The sequence below is a fragment of the Colletotrichum siamense genome (assembly GCF_013390195.1).
Source record: "Colletotrichum siamense strain Cg363 chromosome Unknown KSG_Cg363_contig20, whole genome shotgun sequence".
NCBI classification, from domain to species: domain Eukaryota; kingdom Fungi; phylum Ascomycota; class Sordariomycetes; order Glomerellales; family Glomerellaceae; genus Colletotrichum; species Colletotrichum siamense.
Window position 1 is genome coordinate 162,568 of NW_023501033.1, and position 13,757 is coordinate 176,324.

At 57.4% G+C, this 13,757-nt stretch overlaps 4 protein-coding genes across 4 annotated transcripts; 1 reads left to right on the top strand and 3 right to left on the bottom strand.

Moving 5' to 3' along the window:
• Positions 1-2,138: 2,138 nt before the first annotated feature.
• Positions 2,139-3,371, bottom strand: CGCS363_v015162 (Zinc finger and BTB domain-containing protein 17; the record flags this gene model as incomplete). Its single annotated transcript, XM_036647011.1, has 1 exon — positions 2,139-3,371. The coding sequence occupies one exon, from the start codon at positions 3,369-3,371 to the stop codon at positions 2,139-2,141; it is 1,233 nt and encodes a 410-aa protein (XP_036487774.1).
• A 2,437-nt stretch (positions 3,372-5,808) lies between these two features.
• Positions 5,809-7,086, bottom strand: CGCS363_v015163 (uncharacterized protein; the record flags this gene model as incomplete). The annotated part of the gene is made up of 2 exons (XM_036647012.1): positions 5,809-6,717; positions 6,766-7,086. The coding sequence occupies 2 exons, from the start codon at positions 7,084-7,086 to the stop codon at positions 5,809-5,811; spliced, it is 1,230 nt and encodes a 409-aa protein (XP_036487800.1).
• Positions 7,087-8,946: 1,860 nt separating this feature from the next.
• On the bottom strand, positions 8,947-10,039 carry CGCS363_v015164 (uncharacterized protein; the record flags this gene model as incomplete). The annotated part of the gene is made up of 2 exons (XM_036647013.1): positions 8,947-9,386; positions 9,484-10,039. 2 exons carry the CDS (start codon positions 10,037-10,039, stop codon positions 8,947-8,949), a joined length of 996 nt encoding a protein of 331 aa, XP_036487766.1.
• A 973-nt stretch (positions 10,040-11,012) lies between these two features.
• On the top strand, positions 11,013-12,587 carry CGCS363_v015165 (Sterol 3-beta-glucosyltransferase; the record flags this gene model as incomplete). The annotated part of the gene is made up of 1 exon (XM_036647014.1): positions 11,013-12,587. The coding sequence occupies one exon, from the start codon at positions 11,013-11,015 to the stop codon at positions 12,585-12,587; it is 1,575 nt and encodes a 524-aa protein (XP_036487763.1).
• Positions 12,588-13,757: the final 1,170 nt, after the last annotated feature.

Below are 13,757 nucleotides of genomic sequence, written 5' to 3' on the forward strand. Positions count from 1 at the left end.
GCAAGCACTAACTAATTCAAACGAAACCCACCCTGGACACAGGCTTAATCGCTTTCTTATAGCCAAGAAAAAAAAAAAAAAGAAAGAAAACAAAAGAGAGGACAAAGGCTCCTATTATATGTCGAGACGGCTGGTTTTACTACAGATTTTATATCTAATGTAACACATACTGCGTACATTCGAGATGGAGAAAATTTCCGCATCCGCGGCGGCCAGCATGCTTCGTAGCTCGCCAAGGACGTCTAAGTTACCCTCCGGCATCCTCGGTAGTGTTCGCCGAGCCTACAATTGCCGCGCACAGATGGTTCTGGTCTGTCACCTAAAATAAAGTTTCAAACGAACCAGGTGGCCCCTGTAGACTGCAGTCGATGTTCTCTAGCATAGCGTGCTCTTCATTTCTAGCCTAGCTGTAGCCTGTAGTCTGAAACTCACCCCTGATATGGTGTGACCCTCCTGTCGGTATGAGGCGCCATGCTTCCCAGATCTTCAAAGTGTAAACTTTGCTACCGCAGGAGAAGCATGACTTTTTTTTTTTTTTTTTTTTTTTTTTTCACGTACGGATACGTTCAGCGAGCAGTCCCTACATCCGCAAGGGGGGGATGGATGGCTACTGTGTAAGGTAGAATCTTGGCAGGCTTCCATCGGTGCCGGGCAATCTCGCTAGGTACCTAGAGACATGGCTCCCGCTGGACGCCGCCCCACCTCCAGTGGGGCGTGTCAGTTGATTGGACACCTTGTCCTAGAATTCTGAGCCATTTTTAGCACGTGATTCAGGGGATAGAGGTCTAGAGTACGGAGTACATAGTACTGTCCGTGCTACGCGGAACGGGGTGTGCAGGATGAGGTGGCCAGAGCTGTCTTCCCTCAAAGCTAGTGCTTACGCAATTGAGTTCACACCACACCCTAATCAGCAACACAGCGCAGCAGAAGACAGACGAACGGCACAAAACAAGGCTTTGGCATTTTCATAAACATCTACATTCACATTTACATTCATAACCAGGAGATAACCGCACGCCTGTAGCCTTTCCAGATTATCCTGCAGCATGGGGCTAGGAGGGGTAGCAAAACATATAGACCCCGTCGGGAAAACGCATCAACGATCTAACAGTAATCAAGAGCGCGCACCAGCCAATCGTACCCAGGTCCTGAGACCTTTCTGCGGGTCATCGAATCCGTTCGCGCATCCATGCCTGTTCGTCCAGGGATGCTTGTTGTGCTTCATCAGGGCTGCGGGCGCTGGCCCAGTGGCACCTAGGGTGGGGTACGTAGAGCCGCTAAGCTGAAACTCTAAACCAACGACATGGAGGGGCCGACTGCGCCAACCAAACGTCGAAGTATCGCCCTATATCATTCTCGGCCGTTGAGGGAGACATTCTGCACGCAATTCGCGCCATCGCCTGAATCGGTCCGGCTGACGCTGTGACCCTCTTACCGCGATTCCGTCGCCCCGCCGGAGCGAAGCTGCAGGACAGCACCAAGCTATAGTACCTAACCGTAAAATCCGCTGGGGGGGGGGGGCGGGGGTTTGAAATGATGTGTGGGGATTGGCGCGCACAAGGTGTATTCTTTGCCCGGTCCGGCAGCTTCGGCAAGTTTCCAGATTCGGGTTCGGAAATCTCGTGTCAGTGAACGGAAAAAATTGAGTACGGGGGGGGGGGGAGGATCTCGGAGACCCCCTATGGAGCTAAGCTCCGACGGTCCGTTGAACCCCTTCTCGGAACGGGGACAAGCTGTTCGCCTGTCTCTGTAGGCAGTGTCGTATGGCGCATAGACAACGTCCCGCGGCAGGCTGCTGCTACCGGCTCGTTGCTGACGGGAAGTCAGGTTTGCGATTCCGAATCCACCTTACGTCACTCATCATCTGGCTTTCTACAGCCTAACTCTTGGTACTCGCGTCTCGGGGCGGAATGTCCCTGGAAGAGAGCTGCCTGTTCGGTACGGTGCGCTTGAGGAGTCGACGCTCTGGACAGTGTTCGGAACGACCAATAACGCAAGTCATGTATCAGTATACGCCCATTGGCGCGGGTGAAGTTTGCCTCTTTCAACAAGCGCCACGGTCGGAGTGGACTGGTCTTGTTCCCATAGGGCCTGGGGCGGGGGGCTTCTTATGGGCGCCAACGACTGCCCATCGCGTGCTACATTGTGTCGACGGCGTCATCCGCAGGCCAAGCCCAACTTTGGCTGTCGGCCGAGTTCGTACCGCTCAGGCTTGGCTGCTTGAAAGCCTCGAATAGCTCCAAGCTCGCTACGTACAGCTCCGAGCTCGAGCTAGCGTAAAGGTCTGATACAGGTTGAGTCTCTGGCTCTAGTACGGTCACGGAGCCCATTTCCGGCTCATACACGCCTCTTCCCATGGTATTAGAGACGGGGCCGGTGGTGGCAAACCACCCGTATGTGCTCATCTCGTGGATGACGTGCGCAGCGTCCGGTGGCAGTCCGGCGCGCCATGTCGTCAACGTCACCGGGCCCCCGTCCCCGGCCTCGGCGTGCTGTCCTAGAGTCGCCAGGCTACTTGCGTCCGTTGTCAAACACGCGGTCTGCTGCGGTGGGGAAAGCTCCTGTTGCGCAACCCAAGAGGAGTGGTTGTTGTGGGAATGGAGAGGGGCAGGTGTCGCCAGACAGTCTGGGGATCGTTGCGTCCAGCTGCCGCCGGTGTTACAGACGTCCCGGGGCGGGGTCAGGTGCATAGCTGCCGTGGAAGATAGGCGGCCTGAGGAGGGTTCGCAGTCGATGTTGCGGCTGCAACAGCGCGAGCACGGTTTGACCTCGTCGCACTTAACACGGGCAGCAGCGCATTGCCGGCAAGCGTAAGACACACGACGAGTGCTGGGTGAAGGTCCCGGGCGGTGGTTTCGCTTGCTGCCATGGTCTTGGCCGCCGCGTGCGTGCCTAGCAACGTGGCGCTTTAGCAGATCGGTTCTGGCAAACGCCTTGGAACATACAGGGCATGCACATCGCTTGCCGAAAGTGTAGGTGCGGATGTGTCGAGCGAGATACGCAGGGCGAGAGTACTGTCGTTGGCAGTGCGGGCACTGGTAGAGGCCGGCTGCCGCGGCGTCGTCCCGGTCGGCCGGAGCCGAGGCTAGGATAAGGTGGGATGCCGGCTGGTCCTGTTGCGTGATCGGACTGGCGACCAACACATCAGACGGTGCTAAAGCAACCGAATCCGGAGCGGATGCTAGGGGTCTGCTGTTGCTAGCCGCGCCCGGCGGTGATGACGGCTGTGCGTCCAGTGGGATGTTGTTGCTGGAGGAGTCCATGCAGGCGATCTGCGACCTAAAACGGCGGCCCGTCGGTGCCAGCAGAGAGTCAGGCGTGCAGGGAGAGCGGGTGGTTCGCAGCGTCGGAGGGATCTGGCGGCGTGACATGCGGAGATGGTGGCGTCGGGACGCGTATGTACGGTGTACCTTACGGCCCGTTAGGGTGAGATTGCCGAGTACGGCGCTGGCGGACAAGCTTCTGGGGGCAGAAGACTCAGCGGCAAGAGACAGACTCGGCATGAACCGTCCGGAACGGGAGAGACGACGACGAGATGACGTTGGAAAAGTGGTCTCTACCTGCAGCGTGCTGTCTGTCTACTTGTGATCCTGGCCTAGGGATGAATGGGTAGGGATGGCGCGCTGGACCTCGTCGGGTGGGCAGACGTTGCTCAGTCACGTCGCGTTTGAGTGGCAGCGGTTAAAAGGTTTACTGTCGGCAGAGAGATGGGGGCATGGTTAAGTAAGGAGAAGCTGCGAGGAACAAAAGCCTCGCATTGACTGACCCTAATGACCGGTCTCTGCTCGCGGACAGCGGCAATCAAACCAGCGCCAAACTCAACTAAACGACGTTATGCCCAGCCCGTCCCTACCTTATGATCACGGCGCGATGGGCAGCGAAACACATGGCGGGGCGGGTGTGTCTCCACCAAGTCCGTCCAGGTGCCCAGGCGCCCAGGCGCCCGGGATCGGAGCGATAGTGCAGATATGCAAGCAGTGTCCACCATGGAAGGAAAGGCCTGTAGGGCCAGGGTTGGCCTCTCACGATTTGGACCTGACCTCCGCTCGTGCCGCGCAGGGATGAAGAATCGCAGAGATCAGAGTAGGTATGTACAGCTTGTCGTGGTTGCGACGCAAACAAAGCAGGTAGTAAGGGAGCTGGTGGGATCCTTGAAACAACGGCCATCTCCGAACGGATCAGGGTCCGGTGTGCTTCGCCGGGTCAGGCCGGCGAATCGGTCGCGGCTGTGACGCCGGCGGGAAGAACGGGCACCTGGTGGGGTTGAGCACAACCAAGACCTGTTGGATTGACGACTGTGTCTGGATAAAGGGATGCTAGAAATGCATTGAATAATATGCAAGAACCGGTGATGATGGGTAAATACAAGACAGAACCCCGCTCGGACCGGTATAGGAGGAAATCCCTCAATCAAGCAGAACAATCACCTTTTGATCAATGGACCTCAGTGGAATTGCATTAAATCAACATCGTTTGTCTAACAAGACCACCTAACTCCTGTTAGATGCAAGGTCAAACAACCACAATGCAACTAACCAGTGAGAGCCTGAGGGGTCTTGGAGAGTTACGTTGAGCCTGCCTATTCACAACGTACCAGCGGCGTTGGGATCATCCGTTATTCCCATCGTATGAGCAGAATCGTGACCCAAAGCCTCTGGACTTCGCGCACGTGACCACTTACTCGCGTGGTCCACTGTTGACCGTCTCATCCGCCCGCGGGTCTCTAGCTAGCGATATGGAGGTGAAAGACGTCGATTCACCGTTCCTCGCCGACTGCCTATCGATAGGGAGAGACGGGGCACTCCTTTCTATACCCCCGAGCCGGAATCGCGCCGGCGCGCTCTACCGGCCTGGGGAGTGGATAGGAGTGCCTTCTAGTTGGCGTGGTCGGGGGAGAGAGGGAGGGACGAACCAGCCGAGCACATATCCTTTAACGCTCGGTTCGCGAGGTTACTAGATGGACTGTTGTCGTCTGTAAACTAACTAAGTGTAATCATCTTGAAAACCGCCTAAGCAAACTCTGTAGGCGATGACAGGCTTGAGCCTATAGATATCAGACCATCTAAGGAGTTGAAGGAAGAGGGTTACTTTCCTAAGGTAGGTAAGGTAAGCGTAGCGTGGGCGCAGAGGTCCTTCGTTGCCTATCTACTATGGGACCAACCTCGGTTTGGGTGGTGTAGAATCTCCTTGAAAACAGCACGTATACGAACGACTTCGCACCAATGACCCCGTCGTGACATATACAACAGGTTCTCACCCGTCGCCTACCGGTCTCCTGACGAAGCATACAGTATCGACGGCTGATCCTGATGACGGGGAAGCTCAAGGCTTCTGTATGTCTAAAGATTGCCTGCTCTGCGGGTCATGGGGCACGCGCAGCCGGTGCTGGCTGTCGAGTGGACCATAATGACCAGGCGCAGGAGGGACCGGGCGGGGAGCAAACACGGCTGCTACAATTAGCCATGTTAACCGGATTCCGGAGGGCATTGCCTTGCTCGGAAACTATCCAATTGTATTGTGAGGGATCACGAGAGCAGAAGCTTACATAGCCAGGACAACTGCATCTGATGTATCAACATTGGTTTATTCTTCGAGTAAGAACTATAACTTAATCTTCAATTACAGAGCATAAGTACGAGATGCCGCACGTTCCACGGCGTTGCTTTTTGTGAATGCGTCTAACAATGGCCCCTCGCGGAAGCTACTCAGCCGGTATCTACAAGCCGATCGCGATGACCCGACATGTGGGAGCCAAGCTGCTCAAGTAACGAGAGCTGCGCTCCGGTTCGGTGCTTTGCTAAGTTGGCCCTATACGGACCCCGCGGCAGTATCGTCAGCAGCGGCCTCCTTGGCAGCAGTCTTCTTTGAGGTGGTCTTCTTAGAAGCGGTTTTGCTCGCGGAGGTCTTTCTGGAAGATGCCCCACTGGTAGAGGTCTCGTCAGCGGTGGTCTCATCAGCAGTGGTCGCGCCGGTAGAGGTCTCATCAGCAGTGGTCGCGCCGGTAGAGGTCTCGTCGGTGGTGGTCGCGCCGGTAGAGGTCTCATCAGCGGTAGTCGCGCCGGTAGAGGTCTCGTCGGTGGTGGTCGCGCCGGTAGAGGTCTCATCAGCGGTAGTCGCGCCGGTAGAGGTCTCGTCGGTGGTGGTCGCGCCGGTCGAGGTCTCATCAGCAGTTGTCGCGCCGGTAGAGGTCTCGTCGGTGGTGGTCGCGCCGGTAGAGGTCTCATCAGCGGTAGTCGCGCCGGTAGAGGTCTCGTCGGTGGTGGTCGCGCCGGTCGAGGTCTCATCAGCAGTTGTCGCGCCGGTAGAGGTCTCATCGACAGTGGTCGCGCTGGCGGACACCTTCTTTGTAGAGCCTTTGGCGGCGGATCGCTTCTGGACTTGGGCCTCGTCTACGGAAGACCCGTCTGCAGTCGTCTCACCAGCAGACCCCTCAACGCCTGAACCCTCTTCGCCCGTGAAGCCGTCGGCAGCAGTCCCGTCGGCGGCATTTCCGTCGGCGGCGGTCCCGTCGACGGCGGTCTCGTCGGCCGCGGTCTCATCAAGGGCGGTCTCGTCAGCCATCGGCTGCTCCGCAGGAAGACCCCCGGAACGAGAGTCCCCGGCGGCCGTTTGGGATGACGCGGGGCGTCTTGTAAAAGGCCGTCCGGAAAAGGGCCGTCCGCTAGAGGGCCGCCTGGTGGAGGGCCGCCTGGTGGAGGGCCGCCTACCAAAGGGGCGCTTGGCGGCGGTCAGCTGGAGTCGGTCCATAAGTAGGGTTTAACATACCTTGAAACGGCTGAAGAAGGATCCGGACTTCCTGCCCGTGGCTCTCCTCGAGAGTCCGTCGCCTTCCCAAAGCCCGTCTTCAGCCGCGGCTTCAGAGCTCGGAGAGACACTGTCTACCTGATATCGGACACTGGCGTCTTGGCCCTTAGACCCAAGTGCGGTGTGATGCCCGGAAAGAGGTCCGCCAGCAACCTGGACCTCCGCTGGTGGCATGTCCCCGCCTCGGGTGACGTGCATCCCGTTCGCAGGCGCCCCATGGCTGGACAACACCCATAGAGAGGCGCCAGATAGAAGCACGAGGAGTGGGCGCGGTCCGACCATGTTGGCAAAGAAAACTAAAAGGAACGTGGGCGAGTGTGGGTAGCGAGTGGCAGACGTTGAAGGTCAGGCAGAGGAAGGACGAGAGAGAAAGATGGCTGTTGTGGTAGCTGGTTGCCGTTTGGCCAGGAAAAGATCTGGCTTTCAACAGTAGATATATACTGCTTCCCATCAGCCTCTGGACCATGGAATATGCCACAGTGACCTAGACTACCTCCACCTCCTCTCCCTTTGATAAGCCTGCTTCGTGGGATATCCGCGGCGGGGGAAAGGCATGTTGGCCCGTCCGACCAAGCCGGCCCGGTGACATCGGAATTGACGAAGAACGGCATCAGCGAACGCATGGGTCATGACGACTGGGCTTCCCTCCTTCGCGTGAGCCGTCGCCCGACAAGGCTACCTCGTAGCAAGCAACCGACTGACGGCCTCACCGGACGTTTGGTCAGGCCCATCTGACGAGCCGGAAGAAGTCACTCGACGGGACAACGGAGAACCCCAATGCCAGGCGGTAATATGTTTAGAGAGCCTTTCTTTCGTGCGCGGGATGCGGTTAACTGTCTTCTAGCCGGTCTCGCAGGTTCTCGAAATAGTAGTCGTCACTGCCGATACGTATATTATCCCTACCGCCCTCCACCATAGCTTAATTAGTCTTCTGGGTCTGCGGAGGCTGGGCAGGGCAGGGCGTGCCTGGCTGTGACTTGTTGACGAAGACCTGGTATACGTAGCACCAATCTGCATTTAGCCGGGGAGGCCAGTGGTTAGCAGATCTAACGACATCCCGTCCAGTGGGCCGCAAGTGGGGCCCTCTGGCCGCTAGGAACTATGTTGGTCTCGCCGTCGGACAACCCGAGGGCTGCAAGAGAAGTGATAGAGAGTGCGGCGTGTCTGTCGTCCATCCAATCCACAGGGCCTCCTCTTCACTCAAACAGCAGTATGGCCTTTGTCCAGCACTGTAGAGGCGCGTGTAGTCCACGTAGGCCTAGCCTGTGGTATACGCGGAAAAGTCGCCAGTTTATAGCTAGGCAAGGTAGTCGACGGGTCGTACATCTAAAAGTAGACGCTAGAGCATGTTTTGATGAAGCATCGGACCTCCCGACGACGGCTTTGTCCGTCTCTTGGCCGATGGGTGCGGGTGATTCTGACCGCGTTGTCCCGGCCTCCTCCACGACCGCGTCCGAGGGGGCCGGCGGCTGCAAATAACAGAGGTCGTCACGACCCACCAGGCTCCGCCTTGGGATGACTTGCGCAGGCCCCTTTGTGTAATAAGTCTGTCTGTTAGTAGACTGTAAACATACTGCTGGGCGATATACGCATCTAGGTACTACAAAGCCTCGAGATCAGCGAGGAGGACTAACAAGTGCAATACAGCCGCAGCTTGCGTTGGTCGGACGAGAATCCAAGGGGCAAACAACATGAAAACACAACAAAGGAAGGTGGGTCGTATATTCCCACGGTCGTGGCCCATTCGGAAGTCCAGAAGTAATAGAAGCCTTTGAATATATATGTATTATAAAAAAAAAAAAAAAAAAAAAAAAAAAAAAAAAAATAAAAAAAAAAAAAAAGGAAATTAAAAAAAAAATTTAACTAATTCATTGACGCCTTCTCGGCGCAGGGCAAGCTGTGTACCTAGTATACTGCAAAAGGTGCGTTACATTGCGGCCCCCACCGAGACCGCTCGGGCCGTCCCGCGCACATTCAAACCGTGGACTGCGACCTCGTCCATGCTTGTACGCCAGTTCCAGCTAAAACAACAGGAAACCAGATACAAGCTATCCGCGGTACACTCCCCGATTGGCTCACTTTCGCTCGCCATCCGAACCGCCCGCCATCCGCCCGATGACCGTCAGCCCTACCTTACTACGTCTAGCCCCACACGGTGTGGCCAGGGGTGCCGTCAAACAGCCAGCTGACGAAGCCCGGCTCCTGGTTCGGCGGGACACCGACGATCTGCGGGGGTGGCACCGCGTGGAGACGCGCGCCGTTATCGACTCCGAGGAGCTCTCTGGCCTTAGCGACCAGGGGCGACCTCAGGCGGACGAGATGCATAATCACCAGCTGCCGCAGATCGTATGTCAGGTCCTGCTGGACGTTAACGAGGGCCCCAGGGGTCTTTTCAATGATCCAGCTGATATCCTTCATGTCCTTGTCGTTCTTGTTGCGATGGTCTGCGGCTAAAGCGTAGACCTTGGACTTGAAGATCTTTCCAAGTCTCATTACGTGGATGTTAAGCGCCTTCTTGGCCCTCGTCTCCTTTTGGATATCCTTTGAGTTGGCTCTGAGATTTTCGGGTGTCGTGAGCGTGCCTATGATGTACGTCAATATCGCTCCACGAACGAGCGAGCTCCCCACCCCCCGGGTGGGGGTAGGGCAAGGCAAGGCAAGGAGTAAGGTAAAGCTAACCTGCAATGATCATATCAACCTCGATATACTTCGGCTTCGACGAGCTCCCTTGGTTGTGGTAGACCCGCAGGTGGGAATCGCTTGGCCATCCGGGGCCGGGGAGAATGAACTTCTTGTCCTTGCTCAGCGCTGTCTTGAGCTTTGACATCGTTGTCTGGACGACGATGTCGATGTCGCCGGTATAACGGCTGGGCTGGCCGTGGATCTTCAAGGCAAGGCCGCCGGCGACGGCCCAGGGGATCTTGTTCCGGTCTAGAAGCTGGCTGAGGGTGTCGAGGCTGTCCATGAGGTGGAAGAAGTTGACGTCGGATTCCGACTCCTTCTGGAGCATCGCTGCCTCCTGGGCACTGAACCAGCCCTTCTTGATGTCTCTGCCGACGAGCGAGCCGGCCGTGGTGAGATGCACGTGCGCTCCGGCGTCGTCTTCGGCCCCGAGATCTCCTGCTGATGACGGCAGGACGGGAGCGGCGAGGCCCGGAACATGCTGCGTTGCGAGCGGTACGGCCGAGGCCGAGGCCGCCAGAAGGCAGCCTAGAGTGGCAAGAGACCAGTGCATGACGAAACGAGCGAGGGAAACGATAGAAAAAAGATTGATGGGGAAGGCGAAGCCTGAAAACGACTAAAGGAGCGTGAAGCTGGATTTCGCGGGGAAGGGACGCCTTCAATGTAGGGATCTGCAGCACAACGTGTCGGGGACCTCTTCAAGTCGGATCGAGGACGTTGCGCAGACCGGAGGGGTTAAGTAGTGAGAGGATAACGCTTGCGACGCACCGTGTTCCGCGGAGGACGAGGAGTTTACTAGTCTTCCCCGCTATCGAGCGAATTGGTTTTCTGGCGATTCCGGCACTTTGGTAACAGCAATAACCAGGCCTGGAGACTGGGTCCGGTCGGGGATCTCAGCAAAAGGCTGACGGCGGCGTCTCCGAAAACTGAGAGCCCACTTCGTCCGTACGGCTGCCCGGACGGCAATATCCGACCGAGAGCCACCGCACACGCTGGTGTCCCTCATTCTCTTCGACGAGAATGGTTCGATGGGCATGTTGCGATGCTTTCCTCGTCCCAAGCGCAGCCCCGGCAAGCAATCGAAGAGGGCTCTTCCTCGCAACGGGCCAGCCGCCAGCTCGGCTGAAGGCGGCCACGACCCCCTCACCCCCCAATGAGAGCCAAGACGCGGGGGTCCCGTGTCAACAGCATCCAACTTGGACGCACATGTTCGTTCGACTGCATACAGCACCATACGAAAAGTCCTGCGGTGTCAAGATGTTCTGGACAGCGGGTTGACCGTCTGGCCCAGCGTTAGTATCTCCTCCTCGTTCCACAGCTGGGCTCCTCCTAGCTAAGGAGACGCCGAAATGAAATATCTAGGAATGTCATTGATTGGACGCATGTTTTCATGATAACTTTGTGACCAGCCGTCATGTGAGAGCTTCACCTCCGTCTCTCTCTCTCTCTCTCTCTATCCCTCTCGCATTTACTCTACTCACCATCGTCTTCAATCACCGAGGCGATAACACCTACGTCCTTACATCATGTCTCTCGAGGGGGATGCCGCGAGGCTGTACAGACCGCTGCGCACGCTTTGTGTCTTATTGATATTCGCCCTCTTCGCTGGCAGCTCTCTTGCCGCCGTCGCCGCCGCCAGTCCCGTCCCAAGAGGTGCACCTGTTGAACCAGAGGGCTTGGAAACGGATGCTTGGAACAGCAGTGTCGCGGCTGAGGCGTTGGTCCCCCGGGGTATCCAGCGCCCGTCTACCGCCGCGGACTCTCAGGTCAGAGAGGTCATTGAGATCCTGGCCGGCGCCCCGGGCAGCAAGATCCCCGGCCCGTCCCAGGCTTTGAAGGCCGTTGAGACTCAGCTGCAGAGGGGCCTCCAGGCTCGCGGCAGGAACAAGGGGAAGATCGAGGTCTTCTTCATCATCTATGGCGGGAGCAACGGCGACGTCCCCCTGCTCTCGTCGGTGCTCCAGGGCATGCTCGATAGACCGGCCATCTTCGACGTCAAGCACGCTATTGTCCTCGGCGACAGCTACCGGGACTTCTTCCCCGAAGGTCTCAAGGCCAAGTTCGCCAACGACAACCGCGAGTGGGCCTCGAAGACGAACCCGCCCCGGCGCGACCAGGCGGTCGCCATGTTTATGCAGAAAATGGCGTCCATCCTCCACGGTTGGTCGCCCGACCTCATCGTCGCGAGCCACTTCATCCCCCCCTCTGCTACAACGCCGGACCAGCGCCGCCAGATCCAGCAGCTGACGGCGCCCGCCCGGGACCGGATCCTCGTCGAGCTCCAGGTCTTTTACCTTCCCGGCATCCGCTCCACCGCCCTCACAAAGAAGGACATCAAGCCCAACCATATCCGGATCTACGCACAGCAGCCCGAGATCTGGGACAGCTCGTCCCCCAACGCCGTCGGGGCGGCCATGGTCGGCAAGCTACCCCGGCTGTCGGCTCGCTCCAGCACGGCCAGACCGGGCCGCCAGGGAGAGGTGTACTCGTGGATCGACAAGCAGGGAAAGCGGCCCATCTTCTACATGGGCATGGGTATGAAGGAACGCCCCTTCGACAAGGATCACGCCTTCCCGGCATTCTTCGAGGTCGCCAAGCAGGAGCTGGCCGCCCTCACCGACTGGAGCTTCATCATCCTGCACAACGTCAAACGGTCCGAGTCCAGCTTCCGGCGCGTCACCCACAACGGACGCGTCTTCCATCTCTTCGTGGGCGAGACGTCGTGGGCCACGCTGTTCCCGGAGATGTCCCTGGTACTGACCCACGGCGGCGTCGGCTCCATGACGGACGCCATCGCCGCGGGCGTCCCCCAAATCATCCTGCCGACGGACTACGCCGCCGACCAGACGTACTTCGCACGTCGGCTCGAGAGGATGGGCGTCGGCATCGGCCTGCCGCAGATCCCCTACGCCGCGCTCTCCAAGACGGACTACGTGTCCGTCAAGGAGATCCGGGACGCCTTCTCCAAGATCAGGACCAACAGGAAGCACTACACGGACGGCATCAGGCCGTTCCGGAAGAACCTGGCCGATACGAATGCCCTCGACAACACCTTCGAGCTCGTCGAGAGGATGTGCGCGGGTTTGATTGCCCGGACCTAGCGCCCCAAGGCTGAAACCCGTTAGTATCAAGACAGTCTGAGCAAGATTCGGCACGCCGTAATAAGTGTGGTGTGTGGTGGACGGCCATGGGATGGATGGACCTCATGCTCTGTTTAGTAGCAATTTACTAGGTAGTCAATGAAGTACAGTAGACAATGATGGCGTTCCTTCATAGATCTCGTTGCCCTCTAAACAGCGGCTAATGCTATTCCCAACTAGGATGGTTGGCGTTCGGGGATATGTCAAGTAGAAACAGTATAGTTGAGGCAGGTTGACTGCACTATTAGTCTCCCGACCCCAGCTCCCCTTCCACTAGAACGGGCCCTCTACCTCTTTGGGGTGGAGGTGGTTCGCTCGCGGGGACAGTTAACGAGGGCCTAGAGGCACAGCAGACGCGTAGCTGGCTCGCAAGCGACACGACCCGGAAGAAGGCGAAGAGCTTGTGAACCACGATGACGAAGGATAACAAACGAACATTGCTGCAATCCAGGGAAGTTACTAATTGGCAGCAGAGTGGAGGAAGGGGATAAGTCGCGAATGGGAAACGGTGTCCATTAGTGGAGACGATATCTCTCCACTGACATACGTCTCCAAGCCTGCTCCATACATTCCTACTAAATCGTTGGTCGCGCTACATTTCTGCCCAGATGTCGAGCTTGCTCGGTTTTCTTCTCGAAGCCGTCGCCCCAATGGCTCACGGAATCGGCGACGCGACCGCGGCAAGGCGCGGATAATGCCAATATCAGTGTCATATTAACCTAATATCAGCTCTCTGCGAGCTTGAGGTACGAGTGGGGGGTTTTGTTTGAAGATTGGACAAGCAGAAAATCCCCCAGCGTTGGCCCGTACGCGTCTGAGCATGTGCATCTTGGGATCGGTTGCGGGACGTGTGGAAGGAATCTGTTTACTATGATAGGGTACGTATCAATAGGTATCCGGGTGAGGCATCCGAAACCAAGACGACGCAGCACGGCTAGGCTTGCGCCAAGAACACGGTCTTAGTTGACAAATGACGGCCGACCGGGTCGACCGAGGGCGACGACGGGCAGGTCGGATCCTAGTGAATCGCCGAGCATATTTATATATACGCTAACCTCAGCCTCCCAGCCGTTGGGTGGTGTCTATTGTCGTCAGACGATGGATAATAGATGCGGTAACTGGCCATCGATC